The sequence below is a fragment of the Aptenodytes patagonicus genome, chromosome 2, assembly GCF_965638725.1.
Source record: "Aptenodytes patagonicus chromosome 2, bAptPat1.pri.cur, whole genome shotgun sequence".
Classification (NCBI taxonomy): domain Eukaryota; kingdom Metazoa; phylum Chordata; class Aves; order Sphenisciformes; family Spheniscidae; genus Aptenodytes; species Aptenodytes patagonicus.
The window spans coordinates 170,831,330-170,855,471 of record NC_134950.1 but is presented as its reverse complement, the minus strand read 5'-3'; the positions used below and the strand labels follow the sequence as shown (position 1 = coordinate 170,855,471).

The 24,142-nt window shown below is 47.1% G+C and overlaps 1 protein-coding gene across 1 annotated transcript in view; it reads right to left on the bottom strand.

Annotated features, from left to right (window-relative positions):
* PTH1R (parathyroid hormone 1 receptor) overlaps positions 1 to 24,142 on the bottom strand; it is a 135,167-nt gene that overhangs the window by 51,266 nt on the left and 59,759 nt on the right. Inside the window, exon 2 of the mRNA XM_076332093.1 lies at positions 16,355 to 16,460. Within this exon, the coding sequence (XP_076188208.1) occupies positions 16,355 to 16,460 (106 nt within the window). The remainder of the gene's footprint in view (positions 1 to 16,354; positions 16,461 to 24,142) is intronic.

Here is a 24,142-nt window from a genome sequence, read left to right as displayed (position 1 = left end):
TCTGGACCTCCTGGTTGAGAAGTTCCTACATTGACTGAAACTCTCGGAAAACATTTTTCAAAAGGAAATATTGACTGACGTCAGGACCAGCCAGACTTTGTGACTTCTGGATCCACATTCCTGGGTTTTAATGCAGCCAAAAGCTGTTTCTCCCCTCTATGTCACACCTGTTGTCCCAGACAGGAGCCCCACCGTCCTTCTCTCACTCCTATCTCTAATACCTCCCTTCCTCCCATCTAAGGAGACAAACCATCGACCTTCTGATAGGACAAGGGGTAATGGTTTTAAACTAAAAGAGGAGAGATTCAGACTAGATATAAGGAAGACATTTTTTACGCTGAGGGTGGTGAAGCACTGGCACAGGTTGCCCAGAGAGGTGGTGGATGCCCCATCCCTGGAAACATTCCAGGTCAGGTTGGACGGGGCTCTGAGCAACCTGATCTAGTGGAAGGTGTCCCTGCCCACGGCAGGGGGGTTGGACTAGATGACCTTGAAAGGTCCCTTCCCACCCAAACCATTCCATGATTCCGTGATTCCCCACATCTCTTCCTTCCTCCCTCACTCCACCCCATCTCCTCCGTGGCACCTTTACCATTAATTTCACCAGCTTGAGACCACCGATGTGATAACTAGGACCAAATTCTGCACCTTCTGCCGCCAACTTTCTCCTATTTTACTCACTCTAGAGGTCACTTAACAACTGAGCTGATGATGAAATGGGGAGGGAAAATACCATATATTCCATTGGTATTGTGCTGGAATCCAAACAAAACTGTTCTTTTTGTTTGTTTTCCCAAATATTTCCTTCAAACATTTTTTTCTTGGTTTATAAAAATATTAACAGTACTAACAACTTGGCTTCTCTCTGTTGTTTTCCTTTTCTCTCGGTGATTTCTCAAAAGAGATCCACACTGAATTACAAGAAGAAATCTGAAAAATGGTGAGGAGTTTCAGGAAAACAATAAAAAATCCACAAGCCGACAATTTTTCCTGATGGCTATACTTTAAAATAAAAAAAAAAAAAAAATCAATTTTTACAACCTTTTTTATAAGCTGTCATTGGAAAAAAAAAATCCACCACCTGCAAGTAGTGTGCTTTTGGCATGCTAAAAATAAGTCAGTCTCTCCTGAGATACTGTTAACAATATTTAGAGGCTTAGATAATCAGAAGGGAGCCAGTTCGTTCTAAATGCTGATTGAAAAGCTCTTGAAAATTTCTTTTTTTTGATGAAAAATAGTTTGAGGGTTCAAATATGCTGTTTGGATTGATACAGGTGGGTAGGTTTGGGACACGAAGTCGCATGTTCCAAGTGAACTGGGAATGCAAAACATTTCTTTTCTTGGAAGAAATAGGATTCACTGAAGATGTAAGTCAAAAGGAATTCATAAACTTTTAAGAAAACAAGTAAATCTCATACATATCCCACATCCTAAGTCTCTTGGATGTGTATCAGTCATTCAGGCAACGCTGAATGGAGGATATTGCTTCTCTCTCAGGCATATATGTATGTGGGTGAAGCTCCTCCAAATTCAGAGCCATAAATCTGATGGATGGAGACAGGGAAGGTAGGAATTGCACTGGAGTTTCTCATGTCTACAGACCACCATCGACCACTCTAGTGCTGACGAAATTAGTCTCGCAGGACAACATGAGGAGCTGGAAGTGAGGCAAGACCTTTTTCTTCCGCAGAGACTTCGCAGACGCCTCATTCTGGTGTCTTCCTGTCTGTCTCTGTAGTTTGATATGAGTTCAGGGAGACAGGGCGATTGTACTTGTGGAGAAAGTGAGGATCAGTGACCACCACGCTCCCTGACTACAAACCTAACACAGGCAGGTAAGTGAGGTTGGTAAAAGTCAACTGCTGAGGCAGGGACTGAAGCTTTGTCTTCTAAGACTTATTTTGCTTCTTCATCCCATAGTAGTTTGCTAGAAGAGGCTTCACAGGTCCTGAGACATCCTTGCTACTGGTCAGACAAAATAACCTCTCTGGGGAAAAGCTCATAAGTTCCTTTGTTGAAAAGGAAGAGAAAGAAAAATCTTCCAGCAATAGGGAAGGACTGGCAGGGTGGGAAGATTTCGCTGGTGGCCCTGGAGGAGAATAAAAGGCTTGGTCTGCTTAATCCAACAAGACAGAACGAGAAAGAAGGTTTTTCTCATCCTATTGGTAAGCAGTATGAATGGAGACGAGCTACAAAAGTGGAAAATGATGCAAAAATAAACAGGTGTAAACTGGCAGTGAACAAAGCTTGTACTGGAAATTAAGAGAGAGCTTCTATCCTTCAGATGAGTCATGTTTGGGATGAGGTCAGTAAGTTTCATGTCCCCGGGTGATTTTAAGACGGTATCATTAGAGCAAATGGAGGCTGCGGCACTAATGGGGCTAGGAGGAGAACACCATGTCACTCACAGCTTCCTCTTGAGCTCTGCTGCCATCCTCGCGCTGGGACAGGTCAGTGCATCTTCATCCTACTTCAATATCCTGCATGCTGCTGTCTCATGATCAACAGAGTCACTTGTGCTTCCCAAAGACACTTCAGTTTTCCAGCTGGCTACCTATCTCCACTCCAGATCTCAGAAATAACCTTACTTATGCTGGGGGCAATCACTTCCAAGGACAAGAGAAATTCCCAAACAGTCCAGATTACTCCTTCCTTCCTTCTCAGGTACAAAGATGCCAACACAGCTCCCGTATGTAATTATGCTCTCATCTCTTGGTCTCGAGACACCCAGCTCATCACTCCCTCAAGACAAGCTAAGCCACAGCAGAGCTCAGCCTCTCTTTCCACCACTACATCCCTGCACCAGTGTCCTGGTTTCGGCAGGGATAGAGTTAATTTCCTTTCTAGTAGCTGGTACAGTGTTTTGGATTTAGGATGAGAACAAAGTTGATAACGCACGGATGTTTTAGTTGTTGCTAGGTAATGCTTACACAGGCCAAGGACTTTTCAGCTTCCCATGCTCTACTGACTGAGAAGGCTGGAGGTGCACAAGAAGCTGGGAGGGGGCACAGCCAAACTGGCCAAAGGGACATTCCATACCATGGGACGTCATGCTCAGTACATAAACTGGGGAAAGCTGGCCGGGGGGGCCGCTGCTCGGGGACTGGCTGGGCATCGGTCGGCGGGTGGTGAGCAATTGCACTGTGCATCACTTGTTTTGTGTATTATTGTTATTATTATCATATTATTATTATCATTTTATTTCAATTATTAAACTGTTTTTATCTCAACCCACGAGTTTTTCTAACTTGTGCTCTTCCAATTCTCTCCCCCATCCCACCGGGTGGGGGGGAGTGAGCGAGCGGCTGCGTGGTGCTTAGTTGCCGACTGAAATTAAACCACGACAACCAGTAAGGGTCACCTCCTCTCGTTTCCTGATGCATTTCCTATAAGGCGTTTTTTTTTACTTCTCAGCCTGTCAATCCAGCTCACTCAAGTCCTCAGCTTCAGCTGAAGGCAGCCCCAAGGGTTCAGGCAACAAAGCCCCCACTGAAATACAGACTTCAGTCTGAGGGACGTGTTGGGAGAGATGGTGTTAAATGCTACTTTCACCTACTGCCTTCCCAGGGCTGTTCTGGGGCAGGGACTCAGGTCACCAGCAGACAGCTCCTCCTCGTCCAGCTCTGCAGAGGACATACCACCACCACGAAATAAGCACTTTGAGAAGACAAGGCATGTGGAAACGCGTCAGTTCACCATCTAACTAGAAGTTACCAGCACCTCATCAAAATGCACTGAATGACATGTTCCTCTAATATCAATCACAATAGGGCAGGTATATGCCTGCCAGGTATAAGTCAGAAAATCTGATTTACTTCTCTGCATCTGCGTGCCGTTTTATCACAGACCATCTCTGCCCATCTTCTAAGGCTAGACTGTAAAATCCTCCAGGCAAGGCATGTGTCTCAGTGCCTAGAAGTGTCTGAAGGTTACTATTATAGTGTACCCATTCATCTCATCATTGCTTGGACTGTCATGAATACTCCCTTACAGCAGTACCGTACTACAGAGTAGTTACAGAAGCACAGATTACCGTAGTTTTAGAACAGATGTGCCTTGCAGCTCTCCTTAGCCCTTGAGGGTTGAAATCTCAGGGCATGGAAATTGTAGTCGTTATCACAAGCCAATATGGTATTCAGGATGGAGCAAGCAAATGCTCTGTTTGATGTCATTGCTGCGGGACTTGCCTTTTGAAGGCAGAAAGGCCAGTCCCAGAGTGCTTTGTGAAAGGGCTGCACCACATACATCTCTCATTTTGCTCTTTCTTCGTCTCTGCTTGCCCACCTGAGCCTAGTCAGAAAGCCCAGCATGACGCAGGTTGCTTTGGTGGAAGAGAGAGGAAAGGAGAGGCATATTTGGGCCATGCCTGCTCACTGCTCAGACTGTATCCCCAGGGTGCAATGAGGGCAATTCTCTCCTGCCTGTTACTTTTCCCTCGCCTCCTCCCTCCTTTCCTTCCCCCCCAGTCTCAATTCCAATTTCTGTGCAAGTGGTACATGCATGTGGAGAACACATTAAAACCATCTGCGAGGCTGCTTGGCAGCTGGATAAATGCAAACACGGTCTTGAGGTGTTTATCTAGGGGTATGAAATATAAATCAGCCCGACTTATTCTGGCACCATGCAAGGCACCAGGGAGACCACATTTGGAATACGGTGTGTAATTGTGGTCACTCTTTTACGGGAAGGACATTTGGTGGATTGGAAACAGGCAGGGAGGAGCAACCAAAAAAATGACCCGGCATTTTGGGACAGGAGGGGGAGAAAGGGAGGCTTGGAGGGCCACTGCCTCTGTGTGGGGGTGTCTGGTGTTGCAGATGCATTTCAAACCTGGCTGTCAGAGCACAGGTGGATGAGTGCCTGCATATGTGTATGTATAGATCTGTAGGTGGGTATGTCTGTAGGAAGGGGTGTGTATTGTTGTCGACCTGTGTTGTGCAATGCAGGGGGAGCATGTGTCTGTTTTGGGGAAAGATGCTCTGCATGCATCCGAGGGCATTTGCATGGGTAGCTGGGAACACGGTGCTGCCGTGTCTCTCAGTGGAGTTGTGCGCAGCGTGTCCTGTGCCAGTGCATGCATCTCTGAACATCTCTGCGTGCGTATGGGTACTGTGTGCTGGCCAGCATGAGGGGAGGGTGAGGAGAGGGGATGGATGGATGTAGGTTCTGCCTGTTACTATTCAGAGACCTTTTCTGGTCTACACACGGGTGTTTAGTGGGCAAAACACCCCTTGCATGCTCAGCCCTGGAGGAACTGGATTTTGGAGGGGAAGGACGCATGGGCCAGGGGCTGTTCCAAGTCACAATCTGTCTTTACTCCCCCCAAGGTAGAATGGGAAAGTCACAAGGTTAAAAGTGCTACCAGACAGTTGCTAGCATGACACAGCTCCAGAGAGCTGGCTACACTGACATCACTAGCCCATTTCACATGCTGCCTGTCCACTCACTGCACTCACAACCTGAAAGAAGAAATATCACCTTCAACGTCCCATCCGATAACACCCGACCTGCTGCTACTGGCCTGGCTCAGCCCAGGCATCCTTCTTTCCTCATTCCAGTACATCTAGTCCTTCCAAAACCCTCCAGGTCTCCCTCTGAGAGGGGATAGTGTTGGTCATATCAATCATTAAAGTAAGCGTAGAAATAAGGTTGATAATTACTATTGCAGTTTAGCCACCCTATGTACTGTTTTTCACCCTTTCTCCATGTTACTTTACATATCTAACACATGGACCATTCATGCCTATCACAACTCCTGAGACCTATTCCTCCTGTGCATTGCAAGACCTATACAGCTGCTCAGCAGACATTTCTCAATGGGATTGGAAGCTCTTGGCCCATAAACCTTTGCAGGTAGAGGCCAGCTGTTGGTATTTCCTATCTCTTGCTAGCTCTAATTCAGGCATGACTGGCAAGTAGCCACCGGTGAAGAGCTGCAAGCCCTAGCTAGTCGTCACAGCTTGCTGACTTGAATGGTAGCTTTGGTAGATGGGTTGGGTGGGAGATGACATCTCTCTGTGGGGTTTCAGTGCTCTTTTGACCCATCCCAGAACCACAGATGCAATGAGAAAACCCAGGCTTGACCAAGACTCACTGATTGCATCTATACTAGTGTCCTGGTTTCGGCAGGGATAGAGTTAATTTCCTTTCTAGTAGCTGGTACAGTGTTTTGGATTTAGGGTGAGAACAATGTTGATAACACACCGATGTTTTAGTTGTTGCTGAGCAGTGTTTACACTAGTCAAGGACTTTTCAGCTTCCCATGCTCTGCCGACTGAGCAGGCTGGAGGTGCACAAGAAGCTGGGAGGGGGCACGGCCCTGTCGTGGGGACAGCTGACCCCAACTGGCCAAAGGGACATTCCATACCATGTGACATCATGCTCAGTATATAAAGTTGGGGGAAGAAGAAGGAAGGGGGGGGACGTTCGGAGTGATGGCGTTTGCCTTCCCAAGTCACCGTTACGCGTGATGGAGCCCTGCTTTCCTGGAGATGGCTGAACACCTGCCTGCCCATGGGAAGGAGTGAATGAATTCCTTGTTTTGCTTTGCTTGCGTGCGCAGCTTTTGCTTTACCTATTAAACTGTCTTTATCTCAACCCATGAGTTTTCTCACTTTTACCCTTCCGATTCTCTCCCCCATCCCACCGGGGGGGAGTGAGCGAGCGGCTGCGTGGTGCTTAGTTGCCGACTGAGATTAAACCACGACAGCTAGTCAATACAACAGACCATAGCCCATTTTCAGGCCCTTCAAGTCCAGCATGGCTTATATCCACGATCCACGAATCTGAACCCCCCCCTCATGCACACCCCAGAAGAACGGTCTTGTCTGTGCTGCCATCTTGAAAGGTCTCCTTGTCCATGCTGGCCCCCAGATGGTGTCCACTGGGGCAGTGACAGCCGTCCCAGGCCAAAACTGTGCTGGGAGCATGCTAACAAGGGACAGTTTGGTTGTTTACAGCACAGTATGTGGGCCAGTGTTCTGGCCCTGCGTCACTGAGCCACAAGGACTGAGAATAGAAACAGAAGGAAGATAGAAAGCAGGAGAAGATATGGGTTTATAGCGGTCTGGGGTGTTTAGGGCAAATCCTGAGTGCCCTGGATGCCTTTTGTCTCCCCTAACTTCTAAGGCACCTGAGGCTACTCATAACCTCTGAGGAGACCCTGGCAGGCTGGATATCAGGGGCTGGTGCTTGAGGCTCTGGAGAGAAAACCAGGAACAGATCCCGGGCTTCTGCAAGCCCAGAGAGAGCCTGGGCTTGGGTATAGGTCCTTTAGGGACAATGGAGCCATAAACTCAGATGCGCAACCCACACACTTTAGGTAAATACACATGGCTTCTCAACTAAAAATAACCCCTTTCCCTAGCAAATAGGTTTATTTATTAAAAAAACAAGCCATTTTGAGGCAAGCTGCAACACCTAGCACTCTGAGAAAGGATTGCCGATGGCCTTTGCTAATAACAGGTTTGTATAAAAATCTCATTTTCCCCCACAAAATGTCCCATCTCCTTTTCCAAACCAGGGAAAGACAGGCTTTTAATTCATGGGTGAAAAAAAAAAAAAAAAATCAGGTCTGATGGCTTATGGCTGGGAATTTCACTTCATCCCCTTCCAGGTTTAACTTTGGGGTGGCATCAGGCTGCCCACCATGGCTGAAATGTAATATTTGTGTATGTAGAAGAGAAATTTTAGGGTTTCCTGTTCTTTCCGAAAGGCTTTCATCTAGAGACTAAATTTAAAGAAAAAAAAAGGGGGGGGGGAGAGAGAGAAAAGAAGAAAGGAAGCCAAATGCTTGTGGGGACAGGTTTTTGGTTTTTTTTGTTTTAATATTTTGGGTCTCCGTCCCTCAGTGCCTTGGCCAAAAGTGGCAGATGACGCACATATCCCGAGGCAGGCCTGTGTGGAAGCACACTGAACTGGCTCAGCCCTGTCTCCCCATGGCACAGGTCCATGTGGGGCTGTGCCCATGTCACCCCATGGCTCAGAGTCCATGGCAGGTCCTCAGGCTCAGAGATACACCTGGGAGGTGGCCAGGGGACAGAAGACATTGTACGTCATCTGTCCTAGGAGGACAGGAGGAGGCTCAGCCTCCACTAGCTAGCATAAAACTAAAAGTTAACATTTTTACAGGGGAAAAAGGGAATTTGGAGTTTTTACACATAAACAGTGGTTCATTATTGCTGAAGAAAGTTTAGAATTTTATCATTGTTTTACATTTTCATTTGCTAGGACTTTTCTTTGGACTATCAACCCTGCTAGCCATCGCACATGTAACAGCCGCATGTTCCCACTGTCCAGAAACACTTGGCACGTCTACTGTTCACCCTGATGCTCCTTAGTCCCTAATTCAACTATTGAAATGTGGCTTAGACACACATCTAAATAAACTGCATCTGGTTTATTTCAACTGAACAAGATATTGCTGAACCATGGTAGCAGATAACATATTTGAACACTCCACTTGACAGCTAATTGCCTGACAACGTATTTGAATACTCCACTTGACAGTTAATTGCCTGATCTTTCAGGGCATGGGCCAGGAATCAGATGAAAGTTAAAACCAAGAAAGACAGTGAACATCCCTTCCAGCCTCTGGAAGTCTCCTTCTAATGAACATCTCCTTTCGGTCTCTACAAGATGGGTGGACACTACTACTCTCCATACTCCTATCAACTCTTTCCTTTTTTCACAACATGCAGTTCAAGTTTTAGGCCCACTGTACTGTTTTTTATGGCCATTTTTAGTAGCTGGAGCTACATTAGGATCAGCCCTTTGGCACAAAGACAAAGCTAATGTTGGCCGTGCTTGTGAGGGTGCAGGTTGGTTGGGAGAACAACGTAACCACTCACTGGCCATTTTGATAGGAGCTGCACTGGAAACTGCTGCCTTTCGGCACTGCACCGTGAGGCACATGGCACTCGCTAATAATCGTGCAGGCTGAAGAAAAGAAAACTGTGGATTTAATAAAACTGAGACAGTAAAAACCAGCAAAGGGAAAAGGACAATGCTAAGTGGAACGGATGGGAGACCAAGGTCTTCCTGCTTCCAGAGTACGGTGGAGCGTGATCCAAGGTACTTATCTCTTCTGGGCTGGCTGCTTCCTGGGGAAGAGCTCATGAAGTCCATGCACAGGCAGGATCACATTTTCCACTCGAAGAGCCAGTTCTGGTGTGTGTCTCCATGCCAAATCCAAGCCTGTGCTGGAACAATGATGCACGGAAACCTGCTCCTCAAAATCTCATTTCCCCTCTTGGGGGCAAGCAGTGGTGCTGGACTCACACGTCCCTCCCATAGTGTGTCTTCTTCACTTGTGTTAATCCACGTAGCCATTTCTAGCCTGCGATTGCCAAGTAAATGCATTAGGAGTGGGTAGCTGCAAGGTTAGAGAGGGAACAGCAGATATCAGCCCAAAATCAAGGTTCGGAGCTGATCCAGAATACCTCTCATCTCTTAAGACCCATGGATATCTCTGAAATTCAGATTTTTCCCTTTTTAAAATGTTGGTTGAATGAATATCGGAGGGGGAAAAAAGTAAGTTGCAGTGCTGAACTGTGGGAGAAATCGATGTATCTGCGATAAATCAATGCCCTCACTGAACTGAACGGGAATCTGCCAGTTTATACCAGGAAAAGAACTGGCCCATGAAATGCACTCAGCAATGAGATGGGTAAAAGAGGAGGAGAACCCAGGTAGCCGTTGCACTGCAGGAAATTTCAAATGTGTTTTCCTCATTTCAAAACAAAACTGGAGGCTTTAAAGCCAGAGTGATGACGAGAGTTTTGAGTTTCAGTCAAGTGGGATTTGTCCAAAGATTTTCATCAGTTTCTGTCGACCCGAATTTGAATCTTTGTAGCCTCACCTTGAATTCCAGGACAAAAGGAAATGTGGTTTGTGGCTTGTGCCCTGGCTGAAGAGTAAGGAGATGAGAATCCAAATCTTGGCTCTGCCACAGACTCTCCTTTGAGATCGGAGGTGAGGCGTTGAATATCCCTGTGCGTCAGCTCCCAAGAATGAGGACAGCAGCCCTACCAAACTTTCATGCCAGCTTACGTGATATTTCTTTCTATCTAAAAAATAAAAAAAAAACCCAACAAGGTGTCCCAAATTCCCTCACTGCTTCCAAAAACACAGATCATTGACTGTTATGGACTGGAGTAAATCACAACACTGGGCTGCAGTCACACCCAGGCAGAGGCAGGATCCAAGCAGCCCTCTGCCAGGTGGTATCTGGCAACTTCTGATGAACTGGGATACGCATGAGTCAAGGGTGATCGCAGGACAGGATTTGACAGCACTTAGTAGATCCATACACCCCTTGATGTGAAGTGGGGCTGCATGGGAGCAATGAGAGAAGGCAATGGGGGATAAGTCAGCTTGGGTTTTCAAAACCTCAGATGTTTAGCAGGTAATGCTCAATGCAGTGCTGCTCACACCAACACCTTTCTTTCCTGGCACCGCTCCTTTCCCTGCAATGGCTTTCTTGTTTATGTGGCTGTGTGATGAACCAGATCAGGAAGCTGATCCAGCTGAAAAAGAAACCTCCTCCAAAAAGGCTCTTTCTCAGGTCAATCAGTTGCGCCATTGGCCCTGCCCATACTTGCATGCTAAAGGGAATCTGAAATAGCAAATGAAGTCATGCTTTTTGGTGATAAGAAAACTGGCCTCTGTGTACACAGAGGTCCTTAGCACCTCTGTCACCATAACTGAGTTCTGCTCGGCCCTTGTTAGCCACGCTGTCTCATCAAGGATGTAGGCTTATGCTGAAGTCATTCCTTCCCTTTGTCACAGAGATGCCCTGTAGGACCAGTTCAAGACATGACATGCAGTTAGGAGTCCATGGGACTCCATCTTGTCCTTGTCTGAGAGAAGAGTCATTACTGCCGCCTCTTCACACCTTCCATCTGGCTGCCTCTGAGCTGGCGGAAAAACAGTGCTTCATTCAGTCTGGTTCAAATCCAGGTATGAACTCGAAGTGTTGATGAGACCAGCTTTGCAGGAAGAGGTCCTCAGAAGGCTCCTTGGAGAAGTAGAGGCTGTCTGCAGAAGTGCACACCCCCATTTCTCATGGCTTAGAGAGCCATGAGAGGGAAGTAGCCCTGCGTGCCCATAGCAATGGATGCGTCTCTCAAAGTCCTCTTCTGACTCCATCCACAAGCTATAACATTGAATGTTGAGGGGTGCAGGACAAAACCCCGGAGCAGAGATGTGAAAGCCAGAGCTCAGGCTGCACAGCAGTCTTCACTTGTTGCAGAACTTGCGTAAGTATCCAGTAGAAAGCAGCTCTAAAACAGCCATGGGGCCAAAGGGCTCTTTTCCTATGACCTCTGTGGTTAAGAGTTTCCCTGGAGAGATGGGACTCTCAAGTCCAAAGCCACTCCTTGTTGACTTGGGCCAGGGATTTTAAGGAGGAACTTTTTCCTTTCCCAAACATTCTACACCACTAGGCTTTCTGCAGGGTTGTCCCACAGTTAGAGTTGCTCCATGCTGAAGGCTGCTACAATGGTCCCAGAAGGATACTGGCTCTACAAGCAGATCATGAGGTTGGGCAGCTGAGATCCAGCTCTTGCACCAGTGCTTTTTGGTACTTTCAGACATAGTGAAGCAGAACTAATGGAAAAGATTTCAATCTCCTTTTTCACCTTTGACACGCTAGGCAGGAAAGCATTGTTTCTGGGAAGTAATAACATAGATTTAGATTCCTTCAAGCAGAGCTGAATGTGAATCTTTTCCCTCACCGCAAACAACTATGTAAGAAAGGCTGAAGAAGTCTCATCCTTTGATGGCTGTATGATGTGCTTTCCTTATGATCTCCCCAAAACTGCTGCCTCATGTGGGCTTGTCCTTTTTCCTTCTTTAGAATGACAAACCAAGCACAGATTTGAACGTGCAAGATAACTGGAAACACCACGCCAAAAAAAAAAAAAAAGAAGAAAAAGAGAGAGACAACATGCAAAGCTCCTCTCCTTTTCCAATGTAAAAGACAGATGAATTACCCAGACCTCCCCTTCTCTCCTTGTCCAGCTCTGTACCTGCTGCATTGTAGTTAGGCCCTCACCAATCTTTGATAATTGAGCCTTGAAGTTTACAGGGAGGAAACAATCCCCCCAGCGAGCCTTAATGCTGTTGGCTTGTGATCCTAGATCCCCTGGGCAGGACTAATCGTAGAAATGTTTGTTGGAAGGGACCTCCGAACATCTCTTGTCCAACCTTCAGCCTTCAAAACCAGCATGAGGTCAGGTCAGTCATGCCTTTGTCTAGCCAACTCTCGAAAACCTCTGAAGATGGACATCCCACCACATGTTCAGGTAAGATATCTTAATGCTAGGCTACCCTCCTAGGGATCAGACCATCATCATCAGTAACCATATCATACTGCAGCGTAAGTGTTAAGTGGTCCATCTAAATCAGCAATCCTAGGTTTAGCCTGTGATCAACATCTGGAGACAGGTGAGAGGCAGATGCTACCCCAAAAGATGCTCTTCTCTGTCCACCAACTCTAGAAGGAGCTCAGATGTTCAAGGTCATCAGTAATCCACCTTTGCTGCACACGACTGTCACCAACACTGTGACAACTTTGGCTCAAATTCGTAATGGCCCCAATGACCACGATTTTTGCTTTATGGGTGACTTCTTCAGCTGAAGTTCACTGTGCCACTGTCATTTACATCAGGTGAAACCGTACTCCCTTACCCCCTTTTGCAAGGCAGATCGTTTGGCCTTGAAGTCCTCCAGGATGCCATGGAGTAGCTCTGCTTTATTACAGACAGAGAGGGCACATTATGCAAACTTTCCAGGGTCTCATGTACGATTCTTATGGCCGTTTATCGACCACATGGGGCAGTTTCTCCCATTTAGAAGACTTCCAGAAACTAGATGTAACACAGGTAGCTTGAACCAGGAGTATATGCTGCCTCCTGCATTGCATACCTTGAGCCTGGGATGATTTGTTTCTTTTTGTGGTCACTTTCATGGTTGTTGTTTTTTTTTTTTGTTGTTTTATTTTCTTGTTGGGTTTTTTTATATATATTTTAAAGGGGCTAAACTGTGCATGTTCCCTTTTGCCCTTTGAATACTAGCCAGATCAATAAATCATTTCAGGCCAAGGGGTGCACTGCTCCCTGTGATCTGTAAACATACTTCTCAGTGGGGCTTGCCCCACCTCTGAAAAGAAAAACAAAATACAGGGGCAGGGGTTGAGTCTCCAGCCTTGCCTTCAGGAGGCACTGGGAGCCGTCAAGACAGGAAGGAGCACGCCTGGCTGCCGTGGGGGAGAACTTGCAAAGGGACGAGGTCCTTTCTGCATCTGATGTGGGGACCATCAGTCTGCATTGCCAGCGGGTAGACTCTGGTATACCTGCTGGCAAGGTATGTACAGCAGGTATACATACAGTGGCATATCAACATCATGGGCTGCCATTATTATCAAACAGAGGGTCAAATGGACCTGGGCACAGCTCTCTGCAGAGTCACTTGTTTTCCTTCCAGGAAAGGCTAGGTCTCGCAGTGCCAAAATAGAATCATAGAATCATAGAATCATTAAGGTTGGAAAAGACCTCTAAGATCATCGAGTCCAACCGTCGACCCAACACCACCATGCCCACTAAACCATGTCCCTCAGCGCCTCATCTACTCGTCTTTTAAATACCTCCAGGGATGGGGACTCCACCACTTCCCTGGGCAGCCTGTTCCAATGTTTCACCACTCAATACAAATGCATCATGAGGGACAACTTTGTCCTACAGCTCTAAAAATCCAGAGACAAGACAAATAGGGGACCTGGCAGGGTGGTAACACAACCCAAGTCCTCCATGGCTGTTAGAAGAGTCCTCCTGCCACCCAAGTGGGTGCTTCTCAGAAATACTCTGTGTGGTATCACAGGAGACTGCCTGAAGGCTTGGGGTGACCACCCAGGATTTATATTGCTCCAAGTCACAACCACTTTGCCCCCATAAATATTGTCTGCAAGTGGGGGCTGGTGCATCTTAATTGTGAAGACCATGTTGCCCTTCCCAGGGTTTTTCTTTTGAATCTGTACTGAGGGAAGAGGCAATGGGATGAGGTCCTCCATCTGGCTGAGAAGGGCACAGACCCATACGTCCTTGGGTGATTAGCACAAATAGAAACCAGGCCCCAGTTTCTGTATCATCAAAGGAGGAAAGGACTGGACCTAACCACTTTTCACCCCGGGCTCTGAAGCCTTTATGCAAAAACTACGCTTCTGAGCCTTAGCCAAGCAATTAATTGCATTAAAGCTAACACAGTGCAGATTACAGCCTTCTGTTCTGTCACCCCTCACCCCACAAGAGGATCGAAAACTATCCACCTCCTTCGACTCCTGCAGCATGAAGGAGCAGACACACTGCAAAATGGAGATTGAGTTAGTCTGTTCGCAAATACCCCGTAACGTTATCATTTAATGTGTCCAAGGGCATCTGTAGTCTAAAAATCTGTGGATGGGACCTCGTCTGCAAAGTGGGAAGATCTTTTCCAAATTGCAAAATCCTCTGCCTGCAACCACCGACTCTTTAGGCCATCTCAGAGATGGTCTGGCAACTCGCTGCCTTGTTTGTGAAGTGCTAGAGTGATTTTCTGGGGTGTTACAGATGCGCTGCCACTGGAGGTTCTTCCACAGCATCTTAAGAAAATGTTTCTTGGGAAAGGTTAAATAAGAATTCATTCTGTCTTTGGATTAGTGGACTTCTTGCGATTAATTTGATCTAACTACCTATTGCTAATGATTGCCTTGAGTCTTTAAAGCCTTGAATATATTGCTGTGAGTATTGACATCAAGATGATTCCTCCTCCTGGCTGTACTCTTTGGGATTGGACAGAGATTTGCTATAGAGGATGGAGCAGTGAGCCTGAGTTTTATTGCCCGAGCAGCTCAGAATAGCTTTTTCCAAAGCCAGGACTTGGTTCCATGAGATATCTAAATGACAATGTATTAGATTTCTTTCTGTTCCAGTCAATGGCAGAGCTAATGCTGGCCTCAGTCGCAGAACCAGGTCTCAAAACAGGACCAAGGGCATGTTTGCAGAGCCCTGTGATTTTATTCCTTTGCTCCACCAAACTGACCATGGTAAAGAGCCCAAAGTCTGCTTATCAGTCATACGCATCTCCCCAACCCTACCAACACTGCTGGTGACAATTAAGGAGAGAGATGGATACTAAATGCTGACAGTCTCATAGAGAAGTGTTAGAAAATAGGGTGTGAGAGCAAGACCAGCTGGTTGATATCACCAGATCCCAAGGTAGGCAGATAGTCTATAGTGCAACAGAAGGAAATGCCTCTGCACATGTGTTTTTTAATGAGGTGTTAATTGGGCATTGGGTGAACAGGACAAAGAAGCAACAGAGGATGTGGCTTGAGGTTTTGGCTGATGTAAAGCCAGAGGCCTGGAATAAAATGAAAGCTGGGCTTTTATGGCCCCTTGCTGTCATTTCCAACAGGAGAGGGACACCAGGTAGGGAGGCAACTCTGCTTTAAAATCACAGCTGGCTTTGGGTACCATTCCCTCTGCTGATGATGTCTCCAGGTACTCCCACAGTGCTGGCTGTGGGAATCGAGATCTCTGAGATGCAATGGTGAAGGTGGGAAACATTCTGGCTTGTCCCCTTCTCGCAGCAATAGAGGAAGATGGGACAGGACGCCCACCCAGGACTAGCTGGGTGGATGCAGGGTGCCTCAGCATACAGCCCCAGTGCCAATAATTAACACATGAGAAACTGATGAAAGAAACCAATGGGGGATGATTACTTTGCTACCCACATGAGAAAGCTTTCTCCCTTCCTTCTTCCTCCAGCCCTACATCTGGTAGTGATTTTGCAGCCCAAAACACAAAGGAAGTGGAAGAAAGAGGCTTAGCTGAGCTTGGGCCCATTTCAGGAGAATATATAGAGAGAGTATGTCAGAGGGAAACAGAGAAGGGGTCTTGGAAGGATGCTTTGTTTCCCAAACCACTGGTGTCTTGCTGCAAAGGATCTTGGGAGAATGGATGGTTGATGCTATCTCCCATGCTTTGCCTGGCGATGTTATCTCCCGTGCATTGCCTGGGCTTTGGGTATAGTGATAAGGGCTGTAAGCCCAGGACCGTGACTTTTGCATCCTCCTGACCCCTCGGCACCTGGAGTTCTGGAGCAGGAGGAAGAGGCTGTGACAACTTTGCTTTCTAACACCTTGTGCTGAAAGATCTTCCCCATAGCCTAACCTGAAAAAACAATATGTTGGGCCTTCTTCAGCTGCCTCCCTCACATGCTCTGAGCTCTGCGTATGGGACTGAGGGGGAGGGCTGGGGTTGAGCAGAGAGGGGCCCAGCCCCAGCCATGCAGTCTGGGTTGCTGTGGGAACACTCACCATGCACCTTGGGCACCTTGGCTTTCAGGTGTCGTTCGCACTTAGCTTTGGCTTTTAGCAGTAGGAAGATCTGCTCTTCTTTGGTGATGACATCATCAGCATCCACCTGCAGCGATGGGGAGAAATGAGGTTAAACCTCAGCATGCGAAGAGCAGCAGGACACAAACTTCCTAGATAATGCAGGTGATCTGAATGCAAAATCTCCTTTGCCTCAGCAGTTTCCTCCACCAGCCTTGCTCTGTGTATCTCAGTTGGCTCAGCTATTAGTGTCCCAAGCAACACCTCTTACAAGATGCCACGTGGAATCACCTGCATACATGGCAAAGGAAGCGCACACTGCAATTGCTCACATCATACACATGCACACACAGGAAGGTAGCAATTTCTGGAGTGGCGTGCCCCAGCTCGCAGGGATGAGGCTACTATCCAAGAGGAAAAAAAAATCCTAGTGAATAATATTGTACCAAGGACTCCTCTCCTCTTAAGAATTGCAACCTGCCATCATCAATGCAGTGCTATTTCCATCTCTGCATGCAGGCCTTTAGCCACATAGCGTCAGGCTCTATAAACGTCCTACCTAAGTCCAAGAACATGGGCAGAGGGGGCTGCCTTAGGCAGGGCTGTGAGCTGACAGCATCTGCCCCCCAAAGACTGAAGGCTCAGGGAAAAGAGTCTGTGAGCATCATCCTGGGAAGATTAGATTTCTCCTCCTGTAAGGTCTCCAGAGGTCAAGGGACAAGAAGAGGGGGGACAGGGAGGGTGCTTTACCCAGGGCCTGTTTTACCCTCCTCTGTTTGCTGCTTACTGATACATGGTGATACTCAGCCCTCAAAGGCACTTGCTGGTCATAACAAAAAAATAATCTTGCTTCATGAAGCTGGCACGTTCCCGTCAGGCATGGCTGGCCTTGGGAAGCCGGGGGTACAACCGTGGGGAATGCTTGTTCTACGAATGCTTTGGTTGTTATAGCGTATAGAGCTTTGATCTAATGCAATGCGGCTGCTTTAATTTTCTGCCGTGCCTCTTGGGTACTTAGCTCGTGTGTCCTGCTCAGACATCCAGGACCAGTCCCACTGCCAGATAAAGTCTGAGATTAGGAGGAACTTTCTCCCAGGTCAGTTTGGCAGGAATGGATGGAAATTTCACTGTACCCATGCCAGCTGCACTGCGGTGATACCGTCTTTGTTCTTTCCGGCTTTTTTCCCCTAAAAGAACAGTATACTTAACCTTCTCCTACATTCATTTTCTGCCCTAGATTTGAATGGGTGATGCAGATCGTACCCTGTAGGTGCTTTGTGATTTGCAGCATAGAAGGGGGTGAGGAAAGTTGTGGACTATGTCCATCTACTGGCGAGCCTCCCTTGCAGGCTCTGGCCTGCAGGATCTGACCACCCTTGTGAAACCTTTGAGGTTTGGGTCCATCCTTGGTACTCTGCCAGTCATGGCAGAAAAGTCTCTGGGAGGTCGGGACTGGGAGGGATCCTCATCCACAAGATCACCCCAAAGCTGGTTCAAAGCGCAGAAGAGCCACGTGTAAGACCTTATCGGGCTCCTGAATTAAGGACGTTGGTAAGGCACTAGCCTGAGAGAATTAAGTGATGTAGTAAGTTGGGATAAATCACTGCTCTTCTCATTGCCTCTGTTTCCCTAATATTTGTCTGTCTTGATTAATCAGACTATAAATGCAATGAGAACAGATGTCGCCTCTCTCTGGATTTGTACAGAACTTAGCACGCCCTCACTCGTAAAAGCATAACGTAAGCAAGAAGGGCTGCGGTACTGTTTTATACAAAGCAACGTCTTTTTTTTTTTTTTAACTTATATTGACTGTGCTGGTGAGACAGGCCACTGTAAACCTGTAATGCAAAACCTAGGGTAGCGCTCCACATCCTGATGGATGGAGCAGACCTAAACCTCAGTGCATAGCACAGGCAGGCAAATGGAAGGATACAAAACCTTGTGAAGCCAGTAGTGATCTGCAGATGAGAAGGAAACCTGTCGGAAGGTTGCAGAGCCTGCCCATGGAGGTGGCTGCTCATACCAATCCCTCTGAAGCACAGACTGGAGGGGGATTATGACATTTCGTTGTACTCCCCAAAACCACTGCTATTCAGAATTAACATTCTGTCACTATTTTAAGTTAATTCATTTTGGAAAGCAAGTAAGATAAACCAGCTGACGGCCAATCAGTTCTCGAGCAAGACTTACTACAAATGACATAATGAGCGTTAATGAGATCTAGCTTAGAAGTAAACTCAGATTCAATTTCCCAGTGTGCTCCTATGGAGAGGAACGGTGGATGTTTGACAGCTGGTGTGGTAATGGACATGCAGATGGGTAGCTAGATCTGATAAGGGGATTCCGAGTAAAACAGAAGTTAATTTTTCATGTCCTTGGAAAAAATCCACGCTAAAAATCCTTCAGAAGTGGGAGTTGGTTTCAAAACCATGTTAACGTTAATGCAAATCTAAGCCACCCCTTTCCAGATGTTTGGCCTGTCCACATTTAAGGCAACATCCCGCATTTCAACTCTTTCATTGGAAACATAAAACCTCTGGGTCAAATCCTGCTGTCATTTATATCTGCACAAACCCTGAGTGATTCCATCAAAGCTGGAGGAGTTAGTCTGGATTTATAGTGGCCAGAGTAGAATCTGATCTCAGGCATTTCAAATGATTCATCCCTTGCACGCTTAGTCCTCAGGCTCCTTTAGCGTGCTCTGAGAGTAGGGCAGCTCCCAGCCAGAGGGACCTATGCTCCCCAGGCCAGGCACAGAAAATAAATTTTACTTCCCAGAAAGGGAAATAAATCACCGAGCACCGTGCCCAGAGCTGGGCAGAATGGCTGGGGCAGAGCTCTGAACTCAACCCAGGTTTTCAGCTTTCCTGAGCCCTGGTTACCGGTCTTAAATTTCCAAAACCTGCCAGACCATTAAAAAAACCCCCACAACTCCCCATTCTCTCCCCTCCCCCAAAACTGGTTTAAATGCTAAGAGATATGTTTAGGACATGTCTTTCTGTGTTTCTCCTTGGTCAAGGAGGCTGAAACGTGTATGTAAACTCATATATGAGTAAGAATAGAGATTTTCATTAAATTCTGTGACTTGAAAGAGACGCCTATTCTCAAGAGACTTGTAGGAAAACTACGCAGTCTGGCAGTGCTGCTCCTTTGTGGCTGAATAACTCCCATTAAACACCTAAGTAAAACTGGGCTGATAGCTGGTGGTTCTGAACTTGTCGTTCCCCCCTGTCCCAACCCCACTTTCCATCCCTTGCCTCCATCCCTTGCCAAACCCCTTGCTGAGACATTTCGATGTGTCAGCCAGGCTGAAAACTCTCCAGGGACAAAGGATTGAGCAGTATGCTGGCAGATCAGACACTGAAATGGCTCAGCTTTGGGTTCAAGGGACAGTAGGTAGGACAGGGCGGACACCCACAGCTGGAAACCGTAGAGCAGCTTTGGACCTGTCAGCTGCTGGAGCACTTTTAACTGTTCAATACCACTTTTTCTTATGCATCCGATTTTCTTGCTCTGGGTCTTCTGATCTTAAGACAATGCTGCCCTACTCATCTTTCCATCCTGGCTGTCAAAGGTTAAAAGAAATCCACAGGAACATTTTATTTGCAACACAGATGCACTCACGGTATTAGACACGTTTGGATCTGGCTTGGCAAAACTTTCTCTTAGACAAACAATCTCCACACCTGATCCAAAAACACTGTGGGACGGCCTTGCTAAAATCATTAGCAGTTGCGTATGCCAACTTCGTGGGATCTGAATATCCTCAGGCAGCGAAATAAGTGGCTTCATTTTCGGAAGTGCTGAGGTATGGGCTGCAGGAGTTCATAGCAGGTGGGAGCTACTGCTGGTGAAGCAGCCACTGCTTTGGAGTGGATTTGGATCCCTTGGGTTGGGAGACAGATGGGGCTGGAGATACTGGTGTGAGAGGTGTCTGTAAGATACTGGGTGGTGCAGAGAAAGGGGGCTAATTAGTGACAACTTTGCAGAATTTGAGACCTGGGAGGCGCAAGATGAAGGGAACAAGGTCTAAAAGAAACAGGACAATGCACGTAAGCAAATCACATCAGTGGATTCAAAATAGGATTAGACAAATTAATAAAGAACAAATCCATCAGTAGCTGTTGAACACCGTAGCCTATTTCTGATGCAGGAAGGTCTGCACTCAGCACGTTTCTGATGCAGGAAGGTCTTAAACTGCTGATCACCAAAAGCTGGAAGGTGACAACCATAAGAGCTGTCTCTTTCTCTAAACATCCTCAACTGGCAGCTCCTGGGGATGGTCTGTTAGGACAGAAGATTGATTGTTCATGAATAAGCCTATTTTCGTATATATCTATAGGCTCTCTATTTTTCTGCTGAGCATCCAGGAACATATGTGTACATTCAGGGTATGGTCCAGTTTGACATGCTCAACACAATCTACTCTGTGTATTCCCTGAACCTGCTTTTCAGGATTATGAAGAAGTAGGTAAGAGGTGCTAGAAGTGCTTCATCCAAGTGAGCACCGCAGCCACAACTCACCAGGATGTGCATATTCAACATTTCACTCATCTTTTACCAAGAACCTCTGCTATGAGCCCACCCATTTGCAGCCCAACACGTCTCATCCTGCAGACGCTCATTAGCCAACGGAAAGGAACAAACATCATACGTGCTTGCCAGCATAATACCTGCCTTGCTGGCCAACTGGGGACAGCCAGGATGAGATTTACCAATCTGAGGTATTCATCCAGAGTTCCACTTATAGTCACTGAGTATTTAGATACACAGATCAGCTGAAATTCATTCCATCCTCAAACCACCACCTAAAATAAATCAGATCAGCTGTGGGGATTTTTTTTTTCCCTTTTTTTTTTTCCTTTGGGCAGCTGGCGACTGCAGTAATTGCTCATGTTAGCAGCACTGAGAAGATCTGTGGAGTTTAGGAGCAGAGCTTTTGCTGGCATGAGCTCTGGCGGCAAGAGAAGCATCTGAGGGAAGTCAGAAATAGTGTCACAGACAGGTACATCTCCCAGTCCAACTATTTGGAAGTATGAGGTCATCGTGCCCCTGCAGAAGTTAATCACTCTAAAAGAGCTGACAGCAAATCCCTTTTCATGAGCCCTCCCTAACTTGCTTCAGCGTAAATTCCTGCACTGAGCTTACTTGGCATCAAATTTATACAAGCTCAAGGGATGCAGACAGGCTGGGCACTACACAGGTAGGTGCAGAAGAACAGATTTGCCCTTCACTGCTGTTACAGACTAGGTGCAGCTGGAAGGGATGGGGGCTTCATCCTGGCCTCCCCAGTTTTGCAATCAAAACCCATCTGCTGCTCTTTCTCAATGTTTATCACCTCTCGGCTTCCCAGCACTGTTTTTTGCCAGGGGGAAAAAAAAAAAAAAAGTTCCTTGTGGGGAAAAGATCTAGGAATGTTTTTTTTTTTTCTCCCCCTTGTTCAGAGAAAGCAGAAATACAGAGCAGGAGGCAGGCCAAGCAGGGAAGGGTGAAATGACAATGCTATCCAGAGGCTGTTAAATCAGTTTTGGTTCAGCTTTTTTCCCCCCTTTCCCTTGCCCCCAGAGGAGGCCGTGGGGCAATTATGATCATGTTTTCTGGTATTTCCATTTCATTGGCTGATCTCCCAGCCACTAAAGTAAACCCCAAACCTCAACGGGGAGGTCATATTCATCCTTGTTTATGGGACTCATTTTCAGAAATAACACTATCCTTTTTGTGAAACTTCCCTGGCAGCGGCTCAAAAAATAGCTAAAGGCAAACAGATTCCTTGGTCAGGGTCGAGAGCATCACAGCCACTCAATGGGTCCAAGGCAAGGGACTGCTGGTGGTCACCATCTTGGACAGCAGTAGACCAGGTAATCGCTGGTGTGAGGCAGAAAGGGGGTGCAGGGCAGGAGGGGGCTCAGGAGAAAGAAGGGAAGAAGGGAAATGTGAAAATGAAAGCATCGGTGCTGGTGATATGGAGGGAAAAGTGAGGTGGGTCCCAAGGGTGTGGGAACGGGGTGGGACATAGGTGGAGCCGGCCGTGCAGGTCGCACCCCAAACCGGCACTGCTGATTTTGGTGATCGCCTCTGGAAGGGTGGTCATAGTGCTGCCTTTTTGTGAGGAGTGAACCTGGTGGACTGGGGTGGGGTGGGGACACAGAGACCAACAGTTAGTCAGCTTTGGGGAGCGTGACAAAACTTTTCTAAGGTTTTCCTTTAACAGTGCCTTAGGCGAGCTGGGTGAAGGGTCTAACTGAAACACCAAACCAAGCGATATAAGGTCATAAACCAAGTCCTTTTCCTGCAACAGAGACTGCAGTTGAGCTGAGGGCATGAGCAGGAAGGAAATGAAATTAGAGCTTCGTTCCAGCCTTGCTGATGGAGCAACCTCTCTCCTAAACTCTGGAAGGCTCAAGATAGCTGTTAGAATTAGGAGATTAATCTAACAAAGTCTAATCTAACATCAGACCTGCAACTGCCATAGGTGAGCATACCTCTACTGATATCAGAGCATCAGGCTGGGCTGAAGACAACGCGGTATTGACGCTAGGCATGCAGACAAGGTGGCACAACTAAATAATGCCACAGAGTAGGGATTCAGCTGCCTTTGGCAAGGAGATGAGGTAGTCTTCACCATGGGCTGAGACAAAACTGGGTCAGTCAGGAGCTCGTGGTGATGGGGAATTGCTCAGAAGCGGGAAAAGGTGGCAGGGTGGAGGTGGTTGGGAACACGAGGCATTGCATGAGGTTGGTCAGTAATGGGGTGGCAACATGGGATGGTGTAGAATTGAGATCCTGACCCCTGTTTTTTATAAATGGAATTGGCTTCCTTTAGATGAGAGAGGATGGATTCTTTCGATTATTTTGTGATTGGGTTTAGATATCTAGTTCGTCTTCTCTGTTTTCCTGCACTTCTGCAAGCGAGTGTTTGTACAAACCCGGCATCTCCTGGCCACTGGGCCCTGCTGGTTCACTCAGGTCCATATGAACCCTGGCAAGTATGGAAGGCCCAGGGATTTGTATGTGCTGTCTTGGACAAAATGTACCCTGTGCAATCTCCATTACTAGGTCTGCTGCCAGTCCTACAGCAAAGTAGGATCTGCCAGGCTGCAACTCAAATGGTGATTAACTGTGCCCCGTGTCTGGCTGTATTTCACAGAAGAAATACAAGTATGCTTGCGATTTGCTGGATTTGCATGCCGGCTTTTGCAGTCACTCAGGACACCTGCTCCCTGGCAAGCAAAACTCCTTGCTGGGTTCAGAAGGAGATCGTGCCGCCACCACTTGACTCTGGAAGCTGGCAAAACACATCCCTCACCCCCTAAAAGCTGCTCTCGACTTGTGCTTGGGCTGTGAGGGTCTGGCACCTCGTATTTCGGTGACGGCTTACAGCATCTCCCTCGTGGAGAGACAGAGCAGAGTAAATACAGATAAACGGTGTTTATTCTCTTCTAATTTGGGCAATGCCGGATTTGCCCACTGCCCAAATAATCTAATTCCCTTTCTTAATTTCCTGCTGCCTCTGTGCTTCTTACTCTCTGCCTGCCTGCACGTTATCAGTGCCCTGGCATAAAAAACATACAAAACCACCACCAACAAAAAAAATCCATTGGGGGCAATTTGTTGCAAAGAGGAGTTAAGCGGTGGGGGGGGGCGGGGAGAGAGCAGGGAATGGTGCCTGTTCATCCCTGAGGGATTTGGTTTAACTGAATAGGCATTATTTCCAACATTAAAGGAAAAAAAAAAATGTGGTTTGAAATCTATTTCCTTTCAGGTTAATGC